This window comes from Drosophila takahashii, chromosome 3R (assembly GCF_030179915.1).
Source record: "Drosophila takahashii strain IR98-3 E-12201 chromosome 3R, DtakHiC1v2, whole genome shotgun sequence".
NCBI classification, from domain to species: domain Eukaryota; kingdom Metazoa; phylum Arthropoda; class Insecta; order Diptera; family Drosophilidae; genus Drosophila; species Drosophila takahashii.
This window is the reverse complement of record NC_091681.1, coordinates 39,004,149-39,025,187: the sequence shown is the minus strand read 5'-3', so window position 1 is coordinate 39,025,187 and position 21,039 is coordinate 39,004,149. Positions and strand designations below refer to the sequence as shown.

General features: G+C 45.4%; 8 protein-coding genes across 9 annotated transcripts in view; 2 read left to right on the top strand and 6 right to left on the bottom strand.

Moving 5' to 3' along the window:
• Positions 1–120: 120 nt before the first annotated feature.
• Positions 121–2,645, bottom strand: Mco3 (Multicopper oxidase 3). Its single transcript, XM_017141131.3, has 3 exons — positions 2,590–2,645; positions 427–2,242; positions 121–363 (listed from the first exon to the last, which is right to left on the bottom strand). Exons 1-3 carry the CDS (start codon positions 2,643–2,645, stop codon positions 121–123), a joined length of 2,115 nt encoding a protein of 704 aa, XP_016996620.3.
• A 54-nt stretch (positions 2,646–2,699) lies between these two features.
• Positions 2,700–4,216, bottom strand: Sodq (Sodesque). 2 transcript variants are annotated; one of them, XM_017141135.3, is made up of 3 exons: positions 3,893–4,216; positions 3,211–3,435; positions 2,700–3,072 (listed from the first exon to the last, which is right to left on the bottom strand). In XM_017141135.3, exons 1-3 carry the CDS (start codon positions 4,151–4,153, stop codon positions 2,746–2,748), a joined length of 813 nt encoding a protein of 270 aa, XP_016996624.3. In that variant the 5' UTR covers positions 4,154–4,216; the 3' UTR covers positions 2,700–2,745. The 2 variants fall into 2 exon arrangements, with proteins under 2 accessions (XP_016996624.3, XP_070073455.1); XM_070217354.1 differs by having other exon boundaries at positions 3,211–3,432.
• A 960-nt stretch (positions 4,217–5,176) lies between these two features.
• On the bottom strand, positions 5,177–6,803 carry LOC108057102 (protein FAM98B). Its single transcript, XM_017141228.3, has one exon. The coding sequence runs from the start codon at positions 6,707–6,709 to the stop codon at positions 5,387–5,389; it is 1,323 nt and encodes a 440-aa protein (XP_016996717.3). The 5' UTR covers positions 6,710–6,803; the 3' UTR covers positions 5,177–5,386.
• Positions 6,804–7,481: 678 nt separating this feature from the next.
• On the top strand, positions 7,482–11,448 carry Smg6 (Smg6 nonsense mediated mRNA decay factor). Its single transcript, XM_017141221.3, is given in 11 exon segments — positions 7,482–7,766; positions 7,823–7,972; positions 7,975–8,210; positions 8,266–8,703; positions 8,764–9,140; positions 9,196–9,338; positions 9,401–9,536; positions 9,596–9,691; positions 9,750–10,547; positions 10,752–10,888; positions 10,948–11,448. Coding segments are annotated over 11 exon segments (2,838 nt in total). The 5' UTR covers positions 7,482–7,582; the 3' UTR covers positions 11,091–11,448.
• A 350-nt stretch (positions 11,449–11,798) lies between these two features.
• Positions 11,799–15,813, bottom strand: Hr96 (Nuclear hormone receptor HR96). Its single transcript, XM_017141222.3, has 6 exons — positions 14,810–15,813; positions 14,684–14,740; positions 13,837–14,627; positions 12,618–12,827; positions 12,346–12,558; positions 11,799–12,288 (listed from the first exon to the last, which is right to left on the bottom strand). Exons 1-6 carry the CDS (start codon positions 15,474–15,476, stop codon positions 12,088–12,090), a joined length of 2,139 nt encoding a protein of 712 aa, XP_016996711.3. The 5' UTR covers positions 15,477–15,813; the 3' UTR covers positions 11,799–12,087.
• Positions 15,814–16,213: 400 nt separating this feature from the next.
• EMC6 (ER membrane protein complex subunit 6) lies at positions 16,214–16,754 on the top strand. The gene is made up of 2 exons (XM_017141128.3): positions 16,214–16,435; positions 16,493–16,754. Exons 1-2 carry the CDS (start codon positions 16,303–16,305, stop codon positions 16,699–16,701), a joined length of 342 nt encoding a protein of 113 aa, XP_016996617.1. The 5' UTR covers positions 16,214–16,302; the 3' UTR covers positions 16,702–16,754.
• Positions 16,272–17,968, bottom strand: beta4GalT7 (beta-1,4-galactosyltransferase 7). The gene is made up of 3 exons (XM_017141127.3): positions 17,763–17,968; positions 17,071–17,695; positions 16,272–17,011 (listed from the first exon to the last, which is right to left on the bottom strand). The coding sequence occupies exons 1-3, from the start codon at positions 17,857–17,859 to the stop codon at positions 16,762–16,764; spliced, it is 972 nt and encodes a 323-aa protein (XP_016996616.2). The 5' UTR covers positions 17,860–17,968; the 3' UTR covers positions 16,272–16,761.
• A 538-nt stretch (positions 17,969–18,506) lies between these two features.
• The window catches only part of tnc (tenectin), a 40,987-nt gene continuing 38,454 nt past the window's right edge, over positions 18,507–21,039 (bottom strand). The window contains 2 exon segments of the mRNA XM_070216501.1: positions 18,507–20,203; positions 20,528–21,038. Coding sequence (XP_070072602.1) covers positions 20,101–20,203; positions 20,528–21,038 — 614 coding nt within the window. The 3' untranslated portion in view covers positions 18,507–20,100.

Here is a 21,039-nt window from a genome sequence, read left to right as displayed (position 1 = left end):
AAATTACTATAAATAGTTCTGTTTTTTTTTTTAGTTTACATAAATGAAATTGTAACTTCAATTGGCAAAATAAAGTTCTCTTTAGCGGAAGATATTCCTCTGTAAAGAATTAAACAAATTTTAGCAGCGCACTCGTGCTGGAATGTTTTTCATTTGGTGATTTTCCCCTATTTTTAGGACCGCCACCATTCCTTGGACGGCATGTGCTTCAACATGGCAATGATATAGCCAGAATCCGGGATTATTCGAGAGAAAGCGAACGATAATGTAGCCCTGTCCCGGAATCTGAACCGTATCCTTGGCCACGGCAGCACTGTCATCAGATAAACGGGGAAGTCTTCCTCTGCGATCAAGTTCGCGGATCTGTAAAAAGGTATTAAAAAAGGTAAGTTTTGTAAAATATTAAATACTATTAATTAAACTTACATTCCGCAAATCATTGAGATTTCCCAGTACTCCTTGGCCCACCAGACGGAAAGTAAACCCATGAACGTGGAAGGGATGGGTGCTGTCCAGATAGTTCGCCACCACCATTTCCAAAGGTCGATAGGCCGGAAGTCTCATAACGTGAACACACTCACAAAGTTCCCTTTCACAATTTCTGCCCTCCGCAGCCAGGGAGCTCTTGTTACAAAAATATCCATCGTCCTGATAAAGATGCCTGCCCTGCAACAGGGATATTCCCGGGGAATTGTACGAAACATCGTCGATCTGGAATAGCAGCTCGCCATTCTGAGCCGTTCTTGAACCAAAACTGGAGTAGTGGGTCAGGAACTTGGTGTAACGATTCCAGGGTACGGGATTTACGGATCGCAGGGCGACAGTGCCCACGTTATTATCCTTATCCAGGGATTGGCGGAGGGAAGATATAGTCGAAGTATTGGAAGGCTTATATCGGAAATCATTGACCAAGATCAGTTCCTCCTCATCGGCAGACCTGCTTCTCTGCTTATCCAGGATATCACCCTGTGGCAACTCAGAACGAGTCGATCCGCGATAGCTAAGCACAGCTCCTTGATAGAGATTCCTGCTCTCACACTGCTCGTAGCCCTTAATCCTGATCCAATAGTTTTTATTATACTGATTGGCATCCAAGACGAAATCAAATCGCTCGGCGGAGGTCAAGAAGAAGCCATCTGCTAGGACGGGTTCTATATCATTGCCATCGGTGCTGATGATCAGTAGTTTGTGCTGCTCGATGGAGAACTCCACGGGACAGTTGGCTATGCCATTGAGGATAACCCTCATGCGGTAGCGATAGCCTGGCGTAACCCTAAGTCTTTCGTAGCGATGACGATTATCATTATCCGGCAGCTGGCTGAGATGATTGCGACCCTTGCCGTTGACCAGGATATTGCGAACATCCTGTAGATTATACTCGTAAAATATATCCTGGATCATCAGGGTGTGCTCCACCAAATCGTAATCGTAGAGCTGCGAGTGCTGATTCTCCTGTCTTGTCTGTCGAACTATCAAAGCACCAGCTATTCCAAATCCACGCTGCCAACCCACATGGCTGTGATACCACAAGGAACCACTGCGATCCACCTGGAATTCATAGCGCTGAACCTCACCGGGTTGTAGGGGATATTGGGTGATGAAGGGTGCTCCATCCATCTCAGGGGTGCGATGCATGTGAATACCATGCCAATGCATCGTTGTGGGTTCACCTAGGTAATTTAAAACGTCCACCACCACTGTATCGTTTTCACAGAGCTCTATTGGAGGTCCTGGAACCATGCGATTCACAGCCATCACTGGATTGGCCACTCCATCGCCAAATATACAGTGTTCCGCGGCACAGGCTCTCTCATCATATTGGCATCTCTGACACTCCGGTCCAAGTCTCTGATAATTGTGAACCACCAGTTGGTAATAGCAGTTCTGCGATTGACCCTGCTGGCAGACTCTCCGGCAGGGATGACGATCAAAGTCCCCAAAGTTGGCCAGCTCCATTTGACTGTAGTCATTTTTCAGATCCAACGAGGGTGTAACCTTGGTGGTTTTATTGCGCATCCAGGCAAACGAGGGCCATTCGAACTTGGCCTGCGGAAAGTCCTCTTTCAAGGACTCCTCCGATTTCGCCTGATTTAAAGCGAATACGAGTAGTATTATCAGCACTGGGCTGGGAAAACTTTTACTTTCGCGTTTGGACATCGCGAACCGCCACGGGCAACTGGCCACTCGATTCGCGGGCAGCCGACGAAGAAAGTTATTTTTTGGCCCATTGGGCGACCCAGACCTTTGCGCATGCGCCGCACGTAATGGCCATTAAAGCTGAGCTGAATTTGATAAGCTCGAAAATATTAAACGATCGGGAACTAAATGGAAGTGAAACAGTTTAGCTACTAATTTTAAGTAATAGAAAAAAATTCATAATTAAATAATTCAATTTAAAATGGGTCACTGATAATAATAATCATAAATATGCAAAGTTTTAAACTGATTGGAAAATGATTATTAATATAGTTAAGTTTACCATATGGAAAATAATATTCAAAATGCATTTTAATAAATAAACCAAGTAATAGCAATGTAGAAATAAGGTTAGTTTTAATTTATTTCTAGTTGATTAATGGTCTCTTTAACATTAATTCAATAACTTTTAGAATACCTAAGCGTACAAATCCCAAAGTTAGGCGCATAAACTAAAATAAAATATAATGGACACTGATCACCGGCAACGATCAAAGTCTCAATTGAGTTAAAAATACATTTTTATTAAGATTAGTTTTAGAATACAAATTAAATCTCTGGAGTTGCCATTGCCGGGGGTGCAGATGATGCAGTTGCCATACCTGAAGAACTGGCTGTCGTGCTCATAAGACTTATCACTCCGCAGGCGATGGCAGGACCCACCGAATTCTCCTCGTTCTGATAGGCCAGCGGATTGGGCATTACTTGGAGGGAGGACGAAAATACCTCCGCATTTAGAGCAGTGTTCAGATCGATAGCCTTGCTATGGATTACAATTGAACGACCAACTATTCCATTAATGCCAAACAGCTGCAGGTAAATACTCTGAAAGACCGCCGATATGCTGCCGTCATCCTTGGTGTCCACATTACCAAGCTGTAAAAATTGAGAAATAAGTTAAATGATTTTTTTTTTTAATATTTTTAAACTAACATATATTAAATATCTACGTAGAAATGTTTTTAATATATTTTATATTTACAGCGATATACGGTAAATCTTTTTAGAACTTACGAAATTATTTGGAAACTGTCCGCCCGTGGACTTGCAACCATCGCTAAGATCTCCAAATGTGTGGATATGCAGGGCATGTTTACCAGGTGGTAATCCCGTCACATTGATCGTCACCTTGATGTCCGAATTGTAGGGAAGCTGTATGAAGGATATCATTCCGGCCACACTGGCTCCTTCCCCATCGCCTACCAGTTTGGCACCTGCCTGCCATTGTGGAACCAACTGCTAATATAAAATAATAATGATTAAAAATAAATTAAGAGGTAAATTAAGGATCCAGTACTAAAATTATTAAATCTAAAATGATCTATAGTTATTCTAATTACAAATATGTTAAATGGAAATTTGATTTCCTAATTTCCTAATTCAAAAAAGTATTTTTCAAGATCAAACTGATTTAACAATTGAAATTATATTAAACAAAAAATGTTAGGTATTCCATACTCAATTAGCGTTGGATATCATTAAACAATTAAATAGAAGCTGGCCAAAACATTGAGAATAGGGGAAGTACAATTCTTTTCAGTTGAAATAGAGCTGTACAATACATTGTGATTCTATGTTGCGAAAAGCGTCACACAAAAGAGATAATGAATAGTTGGTTAAATGACTGTGTAATTTACAAATTAGTCTATAAATAGAACTGGCATAAATGAAATTGAAATATAGAAAATCTACTCACATAGGAGTAACCCAAGTAGGAAGGTTGTGGTGGCAGCAGAGGTCCCAGGAGTCCAGCAGGTCCTGGAATTCCCACAGGTCCTCCTAGCGGAACCGTCAGCCGTTCGTATCGCTTCACCTTGGTGCCGGAAACCACTTTGATGCCATCATCGAATCTGGTCATGTTCACCGGACGCAGTCGATCCAACAGATTTTGTGCATCGCCAGGCGCAAAAATGCCGCCACAGGCAATTACCAACGCCAGAATCAGTTTAACAAGCATTTTGAACGGATTCGAAATGGAAATATAGAACTGTTTAGTGGGGAACTCTTTCGACCTCTCCGATCTGGGGGCTCCGGTTGAACTGATCCAAGCGCCCGGCTCGGCTCATCCATGATGACTTCGACATGGTTTTCACGCTGATTGACCACGTTAATTGCGGCGTGGACTCGGAGTGGTGGCGATATAGACAGATATATAGCCGGCACATTTGATGACTAGATTGGGACGCTAATGGCAGTCGAGTGTCGCGTGTGTCTGATGTTTGGTTACCTGCTGCAGGGGCGTACTTCTTGCGGGGATTGGGCACAAGATCACAAGAATCTTTAGAACGACTTATATTGAGACGTTTAGAAGCGGTTGACAAATCAATAATATCAAACAATACATTGGAAATTATTAAGTGGTATTACTTTACAAATAATAAAGTGACATTTATACACTTACCTGTTCTTATTCTATAATTTCTTGAAATTAATAATAGCAAGAATTTCCAGATAATTGTGGGATTTAAGAGGGGATTGTCCCAGTTTAAACTCCTGAATAAAATTTTAACTAGATCATCATTAGCTCATTGAAAGTGTAAAACCTAACTCAAATCCACAAAATCAACACGCTATACTTTTTGACAAAGTGATGACAGAATGGGTTTTATTTTTCATATAATTGTTGATTGAGAAATGAATCAATTTAAAATAACCAAAGCGAATTACAAAAAATACGAATTAAAGTCCAAATAAGTCAAAAAAATATGTATAAACTACCAAGAAAATACAAATTTGTATTAATTTAAGAACAAAATCTACTAAAATATAACTCACATCTTTATTACCATATATTTTCCTTACAATATTAAAATTCAAAGCTATAACAAGCAAAAGATTATCACCCCATGGCTCTACCCGTTTGACCCCATTATCTATCTGATTAATTTGAGTACAATGTGAACTATAAATGGTTCATCACGAAGCCACTGAAAGTGAAACAGCTAACCCAGATTCCAAAAAGCGCAATCGACACGCGAGATTTGCTGGCAAATATAGATGACATATATAGTTTATTTTTTAAATGGCTATGGCTGTCCATTTGCAATTATAAACACATTCATGCGGTTTCGCAATAAATTAAACTGGGTTATGCGTGTGGTTAAGGAAAGTAAAGTTAATGGATTACAGGAGGATCAGTCGTGTTAGGTCTGCCTTAAAATCGAAGTTAATGGGGATTGGGATTCATGGATCATCGGTAGCCGCCTCGCTGTCCTCCTCGACCTCCTCCGCCGCCGCCTCGGCCTCCACCACCTCCACCTCCTCGTCCGCCCTGCGGATTCCATCCAGTTCCCTGCACACGTCCACTGCCGCTGATCCACTGCTGGTCATTTCTCTCGCGGCTGCGATCGCGTTGGTTTTGGTTTTGGTTCTGATACTGCTGATGTTGCTGCTGTTGAGGTTGCTGCCAGTTGCCACCTCCTTGTCCACCACCTCCTCCTCCTCTTCCACCGCCGCCTCGTCCTTGTCCTCCCCTGAAGCTACCTCCTCCTCCACCACGACCTCCTCCGCCTGGCGGACCACTGGCTCTTTGCTGCTGCCACGAAGGCATCTCCGGTGGCGGAGGAGCGTGCTCATTGGCGCGGCCACCGCGATCGGGCACCCGTCCAATCACATGCTTCTGGATCTTGGACGCCGTGTTCTTCCTCACATTCGCCGAGCTCGTCTTCTCGATAATGGCCAGATCCGAGCGAGCTGCCAGCAGGGCCACCATATCCGTCTGTTCGCCGCCAACTTTCAGCTGCTCCAGCTCGCGCATTTGGCGATTGAAGCGATCCATGATCTCGTTGGAGCGCTGGCGCATGGAATCCGACCACTGGAAGCTCTGCACCGTGGCCTCCAATCGAGTGGTCATCATCTGCCGGCGCAGATTGTACTCCGCCTCGAGATCTCGATGCAGGGACTCCAGGACGCGCCATTGGCCATCACTCAGAGGCTTCTTTAGCTTCAGCAGGGGTTCACTGAGCACCTGGCGATTGATTTGCTTGAGGGACTGCTCCAAACGGGGGGTAATCTTCTCGAAAAGCAGCTTGGTATTGATGTTCTTCGGGAGCTCGCCCAGCTGAAGATCTTTGGCAAGGCTTTCCACAGCCTGTTGGACATTGGAGTCGGTTTTCGAGCGCTTGCAGGGCGGACCCACTGGTTGGGACTTCAACACCATCTTGGTGGTCATCAGTTCGGATGTGAGATACTCCAGCAGTTGAACCAGAGACTCGCGATCCTGGAAACGCTGATCGATGGCTCCCTGGACCAACCGGCGGTAGGGGCAACCCAATTCCGTGAGCAGCAGTGACAACTCGAAGGCGAACTCATCGTTGTCCTTTTGACTGGAGCTCACTCGCTCGTCGGTTTTCCGCAGAATGTGCAATTCGTGGGCCAACCAGTGGACTACTGCCCTTAAGTCCGGACTTGCGATTCCCGCGTCCAGAGCGCGACTCAGGCTCTCCTGCTGCAGGCAGGGTCCCTCGTAGGCCAGCGCCTGCAGCGAGTCCACCACGTCCAGTTCCAGCTCCATGTCCTTCGGGGGTTTCAAGCTTTTTCCCAAATTGTCAATTTTCCTTCGCTGCCGGCATGCACTGAGCTATCGATTAACGATTTTCGGAACAGCGCTGCCAACTGGACCTTATCAACAGGTTGAAGTTTTCGCTGTTACCTAGGACTCAAACCAAGAAAGTACTTAAAATTATTTGAAAAATTTAAGATTTGTTATTGTAGGAAACAACTTACAAAACTGCGTTATATTTCTATTTTAAATGATATTGAATATACAATTCTAAAACTTATTTTAACCTAAAGTGTGCACGACTATGAGAATCTAATGTGGTAAGTAATTAGTTAGATTTCACAACTTCCATTCCCTAAATATAATCAAGCATTCTCGTAAAAGAGAACCAACCTTGTATGAATTCAAGTGTTGGTGCCATTAGAGGTTAATCCTACAAGAAAAATCCAAAATAATAAGTGATTCTTTTTATATTTGACTAAAATTTTAATTAATTTACAATTTAAGTTTTTTGAGAGCTGCCAAGTTTTTTTTTCGTCATTTGTCAAACTTAATATTTTTAAAAGTTAAATTAAAAAAATTAAAAGAAAATAATAAAAAAAAATAAAAATAACTTTCTAAAGAAAACAAAGCTTAAATATAAATAATATAATACAAATATTAAAGTTTTGCGAAAACACAAGAAAAGGTGTGGGGGGTGGCGATAGTATCGTGATATTTTTCAAAACATCGATAGATCAAGCTGGCTGTTACCCATCGATAGTTTGCGCCATCGATAGTTTGCCAGCCCTACCACTACGTTTTTCGGAGGCGTAATTTACACTCGAAATTTCTGACAAATTCCAACAAAGGGATAAATGCAAGAGCAAAAGCAGCGCTTGAAATATGAGTCGAAAGGGAGCGAGAGAACAAAATGATATTTCGCTGATCATCGGGACGCTGCCGAAACGTCTGCAGAACAAAATCGCGGCCAGCTGCAGCCACGCAGCAGCAGCAGCAACAACAACGAAGGCGTTGGAGACTGAGACGGAAAACGCTGAGAATGCGGAGCCAGTTGCTCCAAGGCCAGGTGAGTGTGTGCGTGTGTGGATGACGCATTACCAAGTCTAACGATTTCACCACCAGCCACCAGTCGCCACATCCTGAGCAATGCAGCGGTTGCAGGGAAGCCCAATCCCCACCAGGCGGTGGCTCCTCCCGTTTCGGTTACCAGCGGGAAAGTGCCGAGGGAGTGTGGAATTCCAGGCATCCTGCGCGTGGCCACCTCGTTGGCAGCAGGAGAAGGGGAGGATCAGGAGGAGGGAACAAGAAAGGCGGTCACAATGCCCGTCGCAAGTGTCGCATCTTTGGCAAGGACAAGGAGCACGCTCCGCAGTCGCCAGTGACGCGCACCCGCCTGACCACCGAGCATCCGGATTGGTTTGAGCCGCTCTTAAGTCTTCCCAATGCCAAAAACATAGTCCAGCTATACGATCAGCTAATGGTTCTCAATCAAAGAAATCTTATACTTATAGTAAGCATATAGATATCTAAATAAATCCACCACTTAACACCTAAATCCCCTCTAGAACTGGAAGAACTTCTGCTACATTCACGACCAGCTTCAAGACGCCTTCAAGCAGCTTCTCCTAGAGCAACTGAAGTTCGTCTGCGAGCACAAGGTCGATGTCTTCTTCTGGAAACTGCTCTTCTACAATGTGCGGGATTACCTGAAGCGCCAGCAGACAGATCAGGCCCACGCCCACACGCTCCTCCTGATCGAGCAGGCCACCAAGTTCTATCGCCTGGCCTACGACAAGCTGATGGCCAAAAGCGTGGCCTCGAGCGCCCTAAAAGTGGTGGCCCAGCGGCTGCTCATCTGCCTGGGCGATCTGTCGCGCTATCGGGTTAATCATGTCAAGGCCACGGATTACTTGGAGGCGGCCAGGTACTATCAGCGGGCCCAGGAGCTGGTGCCAGGCAATGGAGCACCCTACAACCAACTGGCCGTCATTTCTATCTATCATGTAAGAATATAAGCTCCTTTGAGTGTACATATTGCTTATATTTATATGTCTTCCCCTCAGCACAAGCGCTTCGATGCCGTTTACTACTATGTGCGCAGTCTACTGACCTCCAACTCTATACAGACGGCCAAGGAGAGCCTGCTGGATCTATTCGACGAGATTCGGCGCAAGTACGAGGAGACCGAGATGAAGCAATCGCCCATGCACTATGCCTCGCAGACGAACCAAAAGTCCAAGCAGATGCGCAAGGAGGTGTGGATCTATCCGGATGGAATTCGACGCCTGCATCGCACCGACGACAAGGGAAACAAAGCGAAGGGCAACAAGGCCACCGTCGCCGAGGTCACGAGGTACGAGGAGATGCCCCCGGAGGAGCTGATGCCTCGCATTGTATCCCTCTATCTTTACTTGATTGGAAAGCTCTATACAGGCACCGAGTAAGTTCACCTCGCTTGAAAGTGAAAGCTAAATAACTCCAAAATCCATTCACAGTGTGGACTCGCTATACCCGCTGCTGCGGAAACTGCTCATCCAACTGGGCGCCGCTCTTAAACACGACAACCTGTTGTCACGCTCCAAACTGCTGAAAATAGTGGCACTCAACTTGTTTGTCGTCGAGCACAACAAGCGTAAAAGTGTGTATGAATATGATAAGGCCTAATCACGGTTAAAATTCAATTCTCTTGTTTTTGTACAGCGTCACGCCGCGAGATGCGTTATCACAGCTTCAATTTTGCCAACTCATTCTTTGGACTCATGCTGAAGCAGACAAACCAGTTGCTGGCCGGTTTTGTGGAGGACTCGACGAACATTCAGTGTCTTCCTGAAGAAGAGTAGGCTTGGGAATTGCTGACCTTAAGATTTGCCTGTTGACTTTCTCTTTGTTTTTTAGTTTTACCACTGTCAACACATATCTGCAGTATGTAAAGGTCTATGTGCATTGGTTGAGCATCAATGTGGATGTTTGGGAACCCGTGAGATCAGAAGAGTATGTAGCATGTGTCCACATCTTTATCAGAATTTAAATATCAATCTTTTTCCCACAGACACTCCTTTATCGATTGCTGGGCTGAACTATCCACCCTTTTCGAGTACATTGAATGCTTGCTAGGGAAGCAAAAACTGGACAAAAAGGAAATCGCTTTGGATGAGGATATTGCCCTGAGTGGCTTCAATCCATTGGGTCGAGAAACGATGAGTAAGGATTGCCTCAAGCGCGGACCCGAACGCATTCAGTTCCTTGAACGCATCCGTAGGATTGGCCAGTTCCAGGACATCTATGCGCAGCATCAAGAGGCACTGCAGCAGCCACTGGACTCGAGCTTCACCATTGAGGATCTAAACGCAGCAATGAAGAATGCGCTGGAGAGCTTCGATGCCGAAAGTTGCGGCCTTGCGGTGAACCCCTTAAAAAATCAGAGTCAAGCCGTTGAGGAACCTCTGTGTCCCTCAACCGATGCCGATGTTTCGCAGTTGTGCAAGCTAAAAAAGGAGCTTGAAGCCAAGGCGAAAGTTAAGCAGATTTGCACCAGCAAGCTGGAGGAGATCCTAAAGTTTGTGGACACCAAGATATACATTGAAGTGCGTCCGCGCTACCTTCTGCCCGATACCAACTGCTTCATCGACTGTCTGGAGGACTTTGAGAAGCTGTCCACGGAGTTCAAGCGATATACTCTTATTATCCCGCTCACGGTGGTCAAGGAACTGGATGGTCTCTCCAAGGGCGTCAAGTTGGACTCGTATCGCAGCTCCAAGCAGACGCAGCGCATCCATCATTTCGACGAGGTGTCGTCGCGGGCCAAAAAGTCTCTGGAGTTTATCAAGTCGGCCAAGAGCAATGTGAAGTAAGCTATTGTTTTTTTCCGGGTTGAATTGTTTATAGATTACTGATTTCTGATTACGCTTTAGTGGCGATTAGCTAATTTTGCTGATAATGTAACGACATTTCTGTTATTATTTCTATGATGTCAGAATGACTTAATATTTATTTTCATGGTTATTCAGCATTATTTTCTTTACTGATCATTTTTAATCTCTCTTTTTTCTAGGTGTGCTACCACAAAGGGCTCTTTTGTGAATGCCTCGGTGTTTGCCTTGGTTGAGGAGGAGTATCTTTCCAACGACGACAAAATTCTGGCCACAGCCATGGCTGTTTCAAAGACGGCCAAGTCTGAACAATGCACAGGTGAGCCTGGTTTACTTCTTGTTTTTTAAAAGCTAGACTAATAGTAAAATCCTTTCCAGATGGCAAGTGCTTCATTCAAACAGAGTTAGTTCTCATCACCACCGATCGTAATCTGCGTGTCAAGGCACTTTCTCGGAATCTGGCGGTCAGCGCGCTGGACGAGTTCCTTCAATGGGCCAAGGACTGCCGCGAATCAACCTGAAAGACCTTTTAGAATCGCAAGTGGACCGGCTAACAATGTAAATGGACTCGCACATCGCACGATGCGGAGCGAGCTCGAGCTATTATATTACCTACATTACACATAAATGACTATGTAAGTCGGGGTCGGCAGATGCAGACACATCCGCTGGCCGCGAATACGTACACGACGTGGGTTCCTGAGAACTGAGGACACGGGTACACAGGCGCGGATGTTGTGGTGTTTCCCCGGGGTGAGGCTTTCTGTCGAAGCCCATCTCGCTGGCTTCCGATCATCTAATTTGTTTTTTTTTCTCACTTCTTCAAATTTATATTTTGTGACTTTCGGAATAATTAAATCAATTTGGATTGTTGTTCAATCACATTTGTTATTATTGGTTGAAAGTGTGGAGAAAATGTGGGATTTGTAGATTGAGTTTTGATAAAAAACAATTAAGAGAGTGTAAAATTAATTAGACTTTTTGTGGATTAGTAAAATTCCATTAAACAGCAATGAAATTATTTTAAAAAAAACATTTTCCTAACATATTTATAAATTTTAAATTTAAAGTTTTAAAAGAAATAACTTCATACATTAGATTTCATTAGATTTTTTGTGGATTAGTAAAATTGTATTAAATAGCAAAGAAATGATTTTAAAAAAAAACATTTTCCTAACATATTTGTAAATTTTAAATTTAAAGCCTTAAAAATAATAACTTCATACACTTTGTATATTATTTATTGCATCAGTGTTTAGTTTATTTGAAACTAGTTAAACGGTGTACATTACATATAGATTGTGTTGCTTTGCACTTGGTATCCTAAATATGCTCTCTTTGATGTAGAAATATAAAATCTATGCAGTATATGCAAATCTAACAATCACATTCGATTAAAATCTAACATTACAAGCGACACATAAAACAACAACTACAGCTCGTTGATCGTCTATCATTGGGCATCGGTTGCGACATCATCGACATCTCAGGCATTAAATGCCCGCGACTCGAATCGGTTTAGTGATTTTTCAAATCGAATATTTCACGCAGCAAGGGCTCCACCTGGGATGGGTTAACATTCAAATAGACATTAATTATGAACTTGTTCAGACGCTCCACATCTGAAATCTTTTGGATTAGCTTGATAAACGCGTTTCTCGCCTCACAGCCAGAATAAACACTCTCCAGATATCTTCGCAGAAGATAATAGTAGGAATTCTAGGGGGTAAAAAATTGAAATTATAGTTCTAATCTATTTGTAGACTCAACACCCACCTGTTCCAATCTAATCACGTCTTTGTGTATCACTCGGGATCGGGCCGAGGTGAAGAGGACGATGGCACACATGATCAGGATTATGTTCTCGTCCATGCGCCACTTTTCGTCGAAGGTTGTGATGAACTTCTGGTGCTCCTCGTAGATATTTCCCTCGGCGAACTTGAGCAGGTCAGTGCGTATGTTGCCCATGTTCTCTTTGGTGTGGGGTACCTATTAAGCACAATATTATATTTTACCAATAAATTAATCAAATTTCCCAATTAATTCACCTTCCAGGCGTCGCGATCGTCGTCGTAAATCATGACCGAGCGCATTATCATCATTTCTGTGCAGCCGCCTTTGAGCAGGGCCACCTGGTCCTCCTGGCACATGTCACGGAATGCTGTAATCTTCTTGGCCATCTTGATAAGCCTCTTGATGGCCACCGCCGTCAGGTTGATCAGCTGCAGTAGCTTCGGGTTGTGGCGAGTGTCGTCGGGCTGACAAAATAAAAACAGAACGCACAGGTGGCCATTATTATCGCCATAATCGTAAAGGCTTCTCCCTGGAAGGCGGTGACTCAAGCACCGCTTATCACAGCGCCCAAACACCTGGCTGCTCCATATTTCGTCAAATTGTATCGTTTTTCCTAATTAACAATACCGAAATGTGCTAATTGCGATGGGGCGAAAACGGTAAACAGTCGCCCAAGCGACAATAAACGGCCGAATCGCCGATCGGAGACTCATGAGCGCCTGCTGGCGCTCTTGATAATGGTTGATAATGTCACAATTGGCACGCCCAGAGGCTGATAAAGCCGCTGTCTGCCCTGCTCTTGCCAGACCAGACGCTCTGATTGCAGGAAAGCCAGAAAACCTAGGGTGGCTCGGTTAATTGGACAGCAATTCGGTGGAAGAGGTGAATCATCTTTGGATATTTCTAAGGCATTTCGCCTGGGGCACCAAAGGTATAGTGGAAATGTTGACACATCTCGGAACATAAAGATAGAGTTAGTTATAAAAAAATATGTGTGTCTTGTTCAAACGACAAAATAACCACATTTGTTTACATACTCGGCTAGAAAAATAAAAAACTTTATATTGAATGGGTGTTTGTCTAGTTTTTTGGGGTCTTGGTTTAAGGCCTGCTTTCGTAATCAAAAATATAAGAGCTCTAACTAAAATTGTAGGGCTAAAACCTCTCTAAAATCTCCGGGAAAAGTTACTTATCAGTTTCTATGAATTTCTTTCTTCAATCAAGATACTTGGCAGTACAAAATCCGAGCCACCCCATCGAAAAGTGTGTTTACATTCGGGAGAGCCGCACTGCTGGGAACCCAGAAAGTGGGTGGCGGAGTCACAACACACGTTCCATCATCGAGATACGCACTGAATCACCTAGCTGGCCAGGTGCCGAATGTACACATATATCGCGCCGTTCGCACACTCCGATTAGATAAGCTGCAAACGAAAGAACGATAGGCTAATACCGTAGGGTGGCGGTGGTTACCTTAATGCGATCATCGCCCATCATCAGGGCACTCAGGTCCTCGTCCACGGGATCGTAGAGAGCCTCGCTGGCCAGACGCAGCTCCCGCAGCTTCATCTGCTCCGCCTCGTTCAGTTCGCGGTCCATTTGCGCGGTGGACGGGGCGCAGATGGGCTGCTGCAGGTGCTGCTGTTGCTGGCCGCTGCTCCCGGCTGCACTGCATCCTCCGTAGGAGGACATCTCCTCCTTCACCCGCGACGCAGCGTGCTGTATGCTATTAAAAGCCTGGTACTCGATGCGGATCACCTCGGAGAGCACGGACTCAATGGAGTTGATGCTAAAGTCGCTGTCCAAACTGGGCTCGTCGTTGTAGTTGGTCTGCATGAAGGTCTTCAGGTCGAAGTCCGGCGAGTTGGCTATGTAAGGCAACGGATGGCTACTCGATGTGCTGGGCAGATCGACGGCAGCGGCAGCGGCAGTCGGCGAAATGGGTGGACTATTGCCCAGCATGCTCTGGATGACGGTGTCCACCCGCTCCGCCGGCGGAGGAGGCTTCACCGCCGGCTCCTTGTCCAGCAATGGCTTGCGTTCGCCCGCCTGCTGGCCTGCGTTCGCTCCGCCGCCACTTAAAATGCGGTTGAGGATGCGCAGCGCCTCCGCCGGCGTGTTCATGAATTTGTTCATTATATCGATGGCATCCTCCGGCGAGTGCATCAGGTTCTGCATAAACTCCACCACGTCCGCGGGCGAATCGACTATTTTCGAGATAATCTCCACGCCGTCCGTGGGCGAGCTCATGAATTTGGTGAATACTGAATAGATAATTAATAAATAAAGTGTTTTAAAGCGATATAAGCTAAACTCCAACCTGTGAGCGCATTGAAGGGCGAGTTCATAAACTTGGAAATGATCTTGAGGGCGTCACCTGCAAAGATAAAAGGTCATAGGTCAGCGGAGAAGGCTACACACGACCAACTGAGCATTATAAACCCACCTGGGTAGTCAATCAAGTGCGACACCAGCTTCAAAGCGTCCTTTTGCGAGCTGATCACCTTCTCCATCACCGAAATAGCCTCCTTCTGGGTGCGCATCAGCCGGTTGATGGCCTGCGAGGCCCGATCCGGATCGGAAACGATCTGGTCCACGATCTTCTCGGCCGTCATCTGCAGCGGATTGACCTGCGTGCTGGCCTGTCCGCCGGAGCACCCATTTGCCCCGCTGTCCGCGGAGCCGCAGCTCTGCGAGTCCTGCGAGCCGGAGTAGAGCTCCAGGTTGCTGCTGCTGCTGTCCGCCGGGGCTTTGTGATCTCCTCCGTCGCCTTCGTTATCTCCATCGCCATCACCGCCATCCGTGCCGTTCTCCATGAGGCGACGCTTGGCCCGATTGGTCTCGATCTTGCGCCGCTTGATCAGCTTGTCCTCCTCGGACATGATGTTCTCGCTCTTCATCCCGATGTCCAGGCACTTGCGCAGGCGGCACTTCTGGCAGAAGCGGCGGGTGACCACGGTGATGTCGCAGTTCTGGTTGAAGGGGCAGGTGAACTGCTTCTTGGCCAGCGCGTTCCGCCGGAAGAAGGCCTTGCAGCTCTCGCAGGTGACCGCGTTGAAGTTGTAGCCCAGCGCCTTGTCCCCGCACACCGCGCAGTTCTTCGGCGGCGACATTTCGACGGCGGCAGCTTTGCAGCTTTCAATTGGGGGGCCCTCTGATTGATTTTTTAATTGCCCTTCCTGGTTGCCTTGGTGGTGTGATGGAGCAGCTGTTTCTCGCGGTGGAGGAGGAGGAGGAGGAGCTAGGTGGGTGGTTGGGTTGGTTGTAATGTGCGGCTGGCAGTCCGCGAATCAAAACAAGTGTCCGCGCGACAGCATAGCAGTTAGTACCCACGTCAAACGCACGAATTGCACGCAGAATTCGGCAGCTCGCGTTATCACCACATATTTTAATGAATTAGTGTCCGTCCGAGCGCTCCAGCCCAATCCCAATAACAACAAGCGACGTGCCCGGGCGAATGGCAAACGCAGTTATGAGCAATGCACTGGGAACAAATAGTTAAGCATTTTACAGTAAAATATGTTTTAAAATCTATGGAAATATTTAAGATAAAGTATCTAAAATTAAATGTAATATTTTAGGGATATTTATAACTATTTAGGGTAAACAAATTGCATATTATTGTCCATGATATCTGAGAGATGCAATAAACAGTGAATTTTATTTGCACTATATAAGTGTAAGTTTAAAGTAAATTAATATTTATTTTTATTTATGGAAATTTAGTAAATTTTACTTTAAAAAAATAAATAAATATTAATAAAGTTAATTTAATTCCCATCTTCAATGTTAGAAAATAGTTCACAGAGGATTTTTCTCAGTGCAGCTATCGGCCCTGCCGAACAGTTATCGACCCTGCCAATCGATAGTTCACCAATCGGAGTTCACAGCCGGAGATTTTGCTAGAAATAAAATTAAACTAGAAATTAATCAATTAAAATGAACCGAGTGAAGACCACGCAGTCCAAGACGGGCGAGATCATCGCCTACAGCGAGGGGGCCATCCGGAACAACATATCCGCGGTGGAGTACTGCCGGACATCGATGGCCGCCATCTCGGGCTGCGCTGCGGGTAATTGGAATTAATTTGAGGTGCTCCACTAAATTAACACCCCCTTCTAATTTGCAGGCATTCTGGGACTGAGTGGAACGCTGGGGTTCCTCTTCTACTTCCTGTCCGTCTTCGTGCTCTGGATAATGGTGCTCCTCAAGTCGGGCACCCAGTGGCGCAAGTTCTTCATCAACCGCAGGAATCTGCTGACCAACCAGTTCATGGGCGGCCTTTGCACCTACGTGCTCTTCTGGACATTCCTCTACGGCATGGTTCACGTGTATTAGCGCATTTATAACTTATATAGCGAAATAAACATAGGATCTTTGGTTTAACACAACCCATTATCAGGTTTGTACCGGCGAGGCAGCGGCCGCCGTGCCGGAGCAGTCGCACCACGGCGTTTTATTAACATCACAATCGAGCAAAATGTTGAGGATGGTCACCGGCACCTGGTCCACGACCATCTCGTGCACCTTGAGTATTTTGTACTTTACGTTGTCCAGGCCCGTCTTGTGGTCCCGCTTGCGGGTCATCTCCTTCTGGTTGAAGCACTTCTGCGTGTCCCGCTTGCGATGATGACGGTTGTGGATATGGCTGGGGGAAAAAACCACTCATTAGATCTAGAAATTTACATTCCTTCGAGCTGATCCCACCTAAATGTATCATTTGTGCCAGTCTTAATGTTCTGCGGCCGCGTCACCTGGAGTCCTGCATCCCGGATGCGCACAAAGAACTCATCGTCCTCCAGTCCCCAGCCCCAGTACTGGTTGGACATGCCGTTCATCTGCTGAAAGTGCTCCCGCCGCACCAGCAAGATGCCCCCGACAAAGTTATCATAATGATACTTTGGATGCAGCTTCGGGCCGGCAATGTGCAGCGGACCCAAGCTGCTGGGATACTCGTAGCGCAGATCGTCGTTCAACGGCAACAGGTCCACGTCGTGCATGGCTATGTAGTCGTACACATCGCTGGCAAACTGGAAGCCCACGTTGATGAGGGAGGCGCGATTGAAGCGGAACCTGTCCACCTGGTTCAGCACGAAGATGTGGTGCGCCACGCCCTGGCGCCGCAGGAACTTTGTCATGTGCGGCACGAACTGGAGGAGCTCCTCGAAGCGATCCCGGAACGGCACCAGCAGTGCCATCTTGTGGGGAGATGCACCATGGTCATGGGGCTGCTGTAGCTTCTCCGCCGACGGCTGCTTCTGCACCACCGATCCTCCACCTTCACCGGCGCCCATCAGCCTGCCCAGCGGATTGGACAGCGGACACACGCAGTCTATAAAAAGAGCGGTTCCGGATCAGTATTTATATTTATTTATTTATATCACATTTCGCATACGCACCCGAGCCCAGCGGCATGAAACTGAGCACCGCAATCCCGCCCAGGCAGAAGGACAGGCCGCAGACGAAGAGCCAGTTAATGGTGGATATGTTCACCATTTGGAGGAGCTTATACTTAGAGGAGGCCTAGAGTTTAAACGGATTCCAGGCCATAGGCTAAATGTTATAAACTATTTTGCTGCCGGTTGCAAGTATGACCGCTGCTGGAAAAAATGCCAAAAATTGGAGATATATATTCGATTATTGGGTTCGAAAAAATCGAGTTATTCTTCAATATGGTGGGAAAAAACGTTTTTTTAAATTTCCAAAAATATTATGATTGAATTATATTACTTTATATTTTGTTATGTTTATTTGCTTTAAGCATCTTGCCTACACCAGCGTTTTTATTGTTCTAAATAAGAAAATAAATGCCAATAGATTGCCAATACAATACGTACTGTTTTGAACAGCTAACAAGTTAATTAATTGATTACACCTATCGCTAAGATTGCGAAAACAAAATTTTCCTCCTATTTTCCTAAATTTTTCGAAAAATTGTCAAAAATTTAAATTTGAGCGAGGTATGAAATTCCATGTTTAGTCTATTAGATCCTTTCTTTCGCCGAAAATATAGATGTTTTTTGAAAAAATGGCTGTTTGTACAAAAAATACAGATCATGACTTTATTTCCTTGTATTTGTTGTTGTAAATTGGCCAACAATTTGATCTTATACACCCCCTTTTCCTAATTAGTGACTCCTCCGTTTTACATTTCAATAAAAAGCGTTGTATTTATTTATTAGATTACAAAGAATAGCTGCATATAAATTATGATAAGGTATGGAAACACAAGAGCTGTTCTTAAAAGACATATCAAATAAATAAGATCTAAATTTAAATTTATTTATTTATTTTTAAAATTAAATACTTAGGGCTACAACTATCTTTAGGGATTATATAAAACTAATTGATGTTCGTAATCGTTCAGCGTGGTTGGGACGACGCGCGAAGATTACGGCGTATTGCTAAGGCTCAAGTGACCGAAGATCCCTGCGATTCGTTCTATTCTACGACCAATAAAGTAATCACCAGCGCGGCAGCTGGTAGTTAAAAAAAATAGTTTACAAAGGTAACTCCTCCTCTCGATCTGTGCGATCTTCAGTCAGTCGAGCAGTAGCCATAGTTTATTTGCGGTTCCGTATTTAGTTTCCGTTTCCGTTTCAGTTTCAGTTGATCTAAAAATTCTATGTAGACTACGGTTTGGCCACCTCATTTGCACCTGGCACTGGTGCACAAGTGCGCAGGTGCAGCGGGCGAAGTACAAATTCAATCCGTTAAAACTATGCAATTCGTGCGTTCGTTTGTAAAATTGCTATAAAAACTAGTTCGTTCGTTTCTCCACTCTACACGTTGTTTTTTTCTTTTTGTATATAAAAGTATGAAAGCTTGGAATAGTTCGTAGAAGATACAGTTTCTCAACTCAACTCAACTCAATTTGATTCAACTGGTCCGATCCGATCAGATGTGATCTCATTTGATCGGGTTGTGCGCGTGTTACAGGCGGATTCCGTTGCTCTTGCAACAAAAGAAGACTAGAAGCAACAATTATACACAAAAATAATAATGTTTAAAATAAGGTGACTAAAATACTATAAAAGCGCATTGGAGAAGAGTGAGCCGCCGGAGGGGCAAGTGTGCGTAGAATCCGATCCGGCGGCCGAATGCCGTGGCTTCGTAACGCCATTGATTGCGATCCGGTTCCGGAATATTATCGCTATACATATCGTATGGTGTATGTACTATATGTGAGAGTCTCCTGAAAGCGATTGTATGGCGGCGGGCACAATGAACGACCTTACAAGGCACGCGCTACGTCGGCTGCTGTGGTGGTGGCTATATGTCCTGTCACTAGGGTCACAAGCCCAAAATACTAGTACACATACAAATAAGTAATCGTTTTAAGTGAGCGCGTCTAAATTAATTGCACCTATACTATGTATACAGTACAATATCACTGGTTGCTTCGTCACCGTAACCTGATCCGAAACAAGTGGGCGTAGTCCAATTGAAAGAGTGCGAATTGCGAATGTCGGCAAACCCAAATGAACACTATTGCATCTCTGGTCCTATTGCTTTTGGCTTGGCTTGGCTTGGCACCTATTTTCTAGTTTCTAGTTTCAAGATTCTGTTTCTGATTTCTGGTTTGTGGTTTCTGGTTCCTGGTCTCTGATGGTCTAGTGGTGGCTGATCTATATTGGCGAGTGGTGCTATCTGGGCTGGTTGGTTCGTCGGTTCGTGATTGTTGTCTGCAGTGCTTAAGAATTAGTTAAATTATATTTAGTGAGCATGGCTGGTGGTTCATCTCTTGCGTCCCGACGCCACGGCGGCCATCACCTGCTGCATGGTGGGTTCGGGGACGCACTGCTGGGGATCGCACTTCATCTTGCCGTCACCGCCGCAACTGAAAATGGGAGATGAGATTTAGGTTAATTATAGGAAATTTTTTTTTTTTTTTATTGAATTTAGAATCTGTCACAACCACTAAATGGTATAGTTTATAGGGAAATAAGCAATAATTTAAATAAATAAAACAAAATAAATAAAAAAATTAATAAAAAATAAATAAAAATATAAATAAATAAATTAAAAAAAAATAGTCTTGGATCTCTCCTGATTTTAGAACAAGTGGTTACATCAGAATCAAAACAATGACATGTTTTACATGCTGTGCGTGAGTGGCAGAGCTCCGGCAGTTTTAAAAGATCTTTTATTGCTTTGTACTTACGTGCAGCTGATGCAGGGACCGCTCGTGGACTCGATCTGCTCGCCCACGCGGTAGGAACGGCCGTTGATCAGGCAGCCGGTGTGCTTCACCGCCTCGCCGTGCGAGTAGTGGAGGAAGTGGGGCGGCAGGGTGGTGCTGGTGGTGGTCGTGCTCGTGGTGATGTTCAGCACGGCGGCCATGGACACGGGGCACTCGTAGCGCGGACAGCAGAAGCCGGAGATGGGCTCCTCGTGGCAGCCGGCGATTGGCGGCGGGCACGACTGCTGCAGACAGATGATGTCGCTGCGGAAGCAGAAGCAGAAGTCGCAGGGATCGTCACGTGGAATCTGCTGGGCGGACACGTAGAGCTTGCCGGCGTAGCGGCAGGTGCCGGGTCCGAAGACCTCCTCCTCGTCGTACTCGTCCTCGTATTCGGGGGCGTGGCCGTAGGGCGGCGGGGTGATGGGCTGTTGCTGTTGGCTGGCCACCGTCGTCGTGGATGGAGCGGCGGTGGTAACAGGAGCCTCTGTGGG

What these genes read in the sequence shown, in the direction of transcription:
- Mco3 (XM_017141131.3), bottom strand. Translation starts at nt 2,645, where the DNA reads ATGCGCCTAACTTTGGGATTTGTACGCTTAGGTATTCTAAAAGTTATT. An exon ending in CTAAAAGTTATTGAATTAAT is followed by an intron (nt 2,243 to 2,589) that starts GTTAAAGAGACC and finishes GCATGCGCAAAG; the next exon opens with GTCTGGGTCGCCCAATGGGC. An exon ending in ATCTCAATGATTTGCGGAAT is followed by an intron (nt 364 to 426) that starts GTAAGTTTAATT and finishes ACCTTTTTACAG; the next exon opens with ATCCGCGAACTTGATCGCAG.
- Sodq (XM_017141135.3), bottom strand. Translation starts at nt 4,153, where the DNA reads ATGCTTGTTAAACTGATTCTGGCGTTGGTAATTGCCTGTGGCGGCATT. An exon ending in CCTACTTGGGTTACTCCTAT is followed by an intron (nt 3,436 to 3,892) that starts GTGAGTAGATTT and finishes ATTTTATATTAG; the next exon opens with CAGTTGGTTCCACAATGGCA. An exon ending in GACAGTTTCCAAATAATTTC is followed by an intron (nt 3,073 to 3,210) that starts GTAAGTTCTAAA and finishes CAATTTTTACAG; the next exon opens with CTTGGTAATGTGGACACCAA.
- LOC108057102 (XM_017141228.3), bottom strand. Translation starts at nt 6,709, where the DNA reads ATGGAGCTGGAACTGGACGTGGTGGACTCGCTGCAGGCGCTGGCCTAC.
- Hr96 (XM_017141222.3), bottom strand. Translation starts at nt 15,476, where the DNA reads ATGTCGCCGCCGAAGAACTGCGCGGTGTGCGGGGACAAGGCGCTGGGC. An exon ending in GCCCTTCAATGCGCTCACAG is followed by an intron (nt 14,628 to 14,683) that starts GTTGGAGTTTAG and finishes TTATCTATTCAG; the next exon opens with TATTCACCAAATTCATGAGC. An exon ending in ACGTGATTAGATTGGAACAG is followed by an intron (nt 12,289 to 12,345) that starts GTGGGTGTTGAG and finishes TTTACCCCCTAG; the next exon opens with AATTCCTACTATTATCTTCT.
- EMC6 (XM_017141128.3), top strand. Translation starts at nt 16,303, where the DNA reads ATGAACCGAGTGAAGACCACGCAGTCCAAGACGGGCGAGATCATCGCC. An exon ending in CATCTCGGGCTGCGCTGCGG is followed by an intron (nt 16,436 to 16,492) that starts GTAATTGGAATT and finishes TCTAATTTGCAG; the next exon opens with GCATTCTGGGACTGAGTGGA.
- beta4GalT7 (XM_017141127.3), bottom strand. Translation starts at nt 17,859, where the DNA reads ATGGTGAACATATCCACCATTAACTGGCTCTTCGTCTGCGGCCTGTCC. An exon ending in TTTCATGCCGCTGGGCTCGG is followed by an intron (nt 17,696 to 17,762) that starts GTGCGTATGCGA and finishes CTCTTTTTATAG; the next exon opens with ACTGCGTGTGTCCGCTGTCC. An exon ending in GGCACAAATGATACATTTAG is followed by an intron (nt 17,012 to 17,070) that starts GTGGGATCAGCT and finishes TTTTTCCCCCAG; the next exon opens with CCATATCCACAACCGTCATC.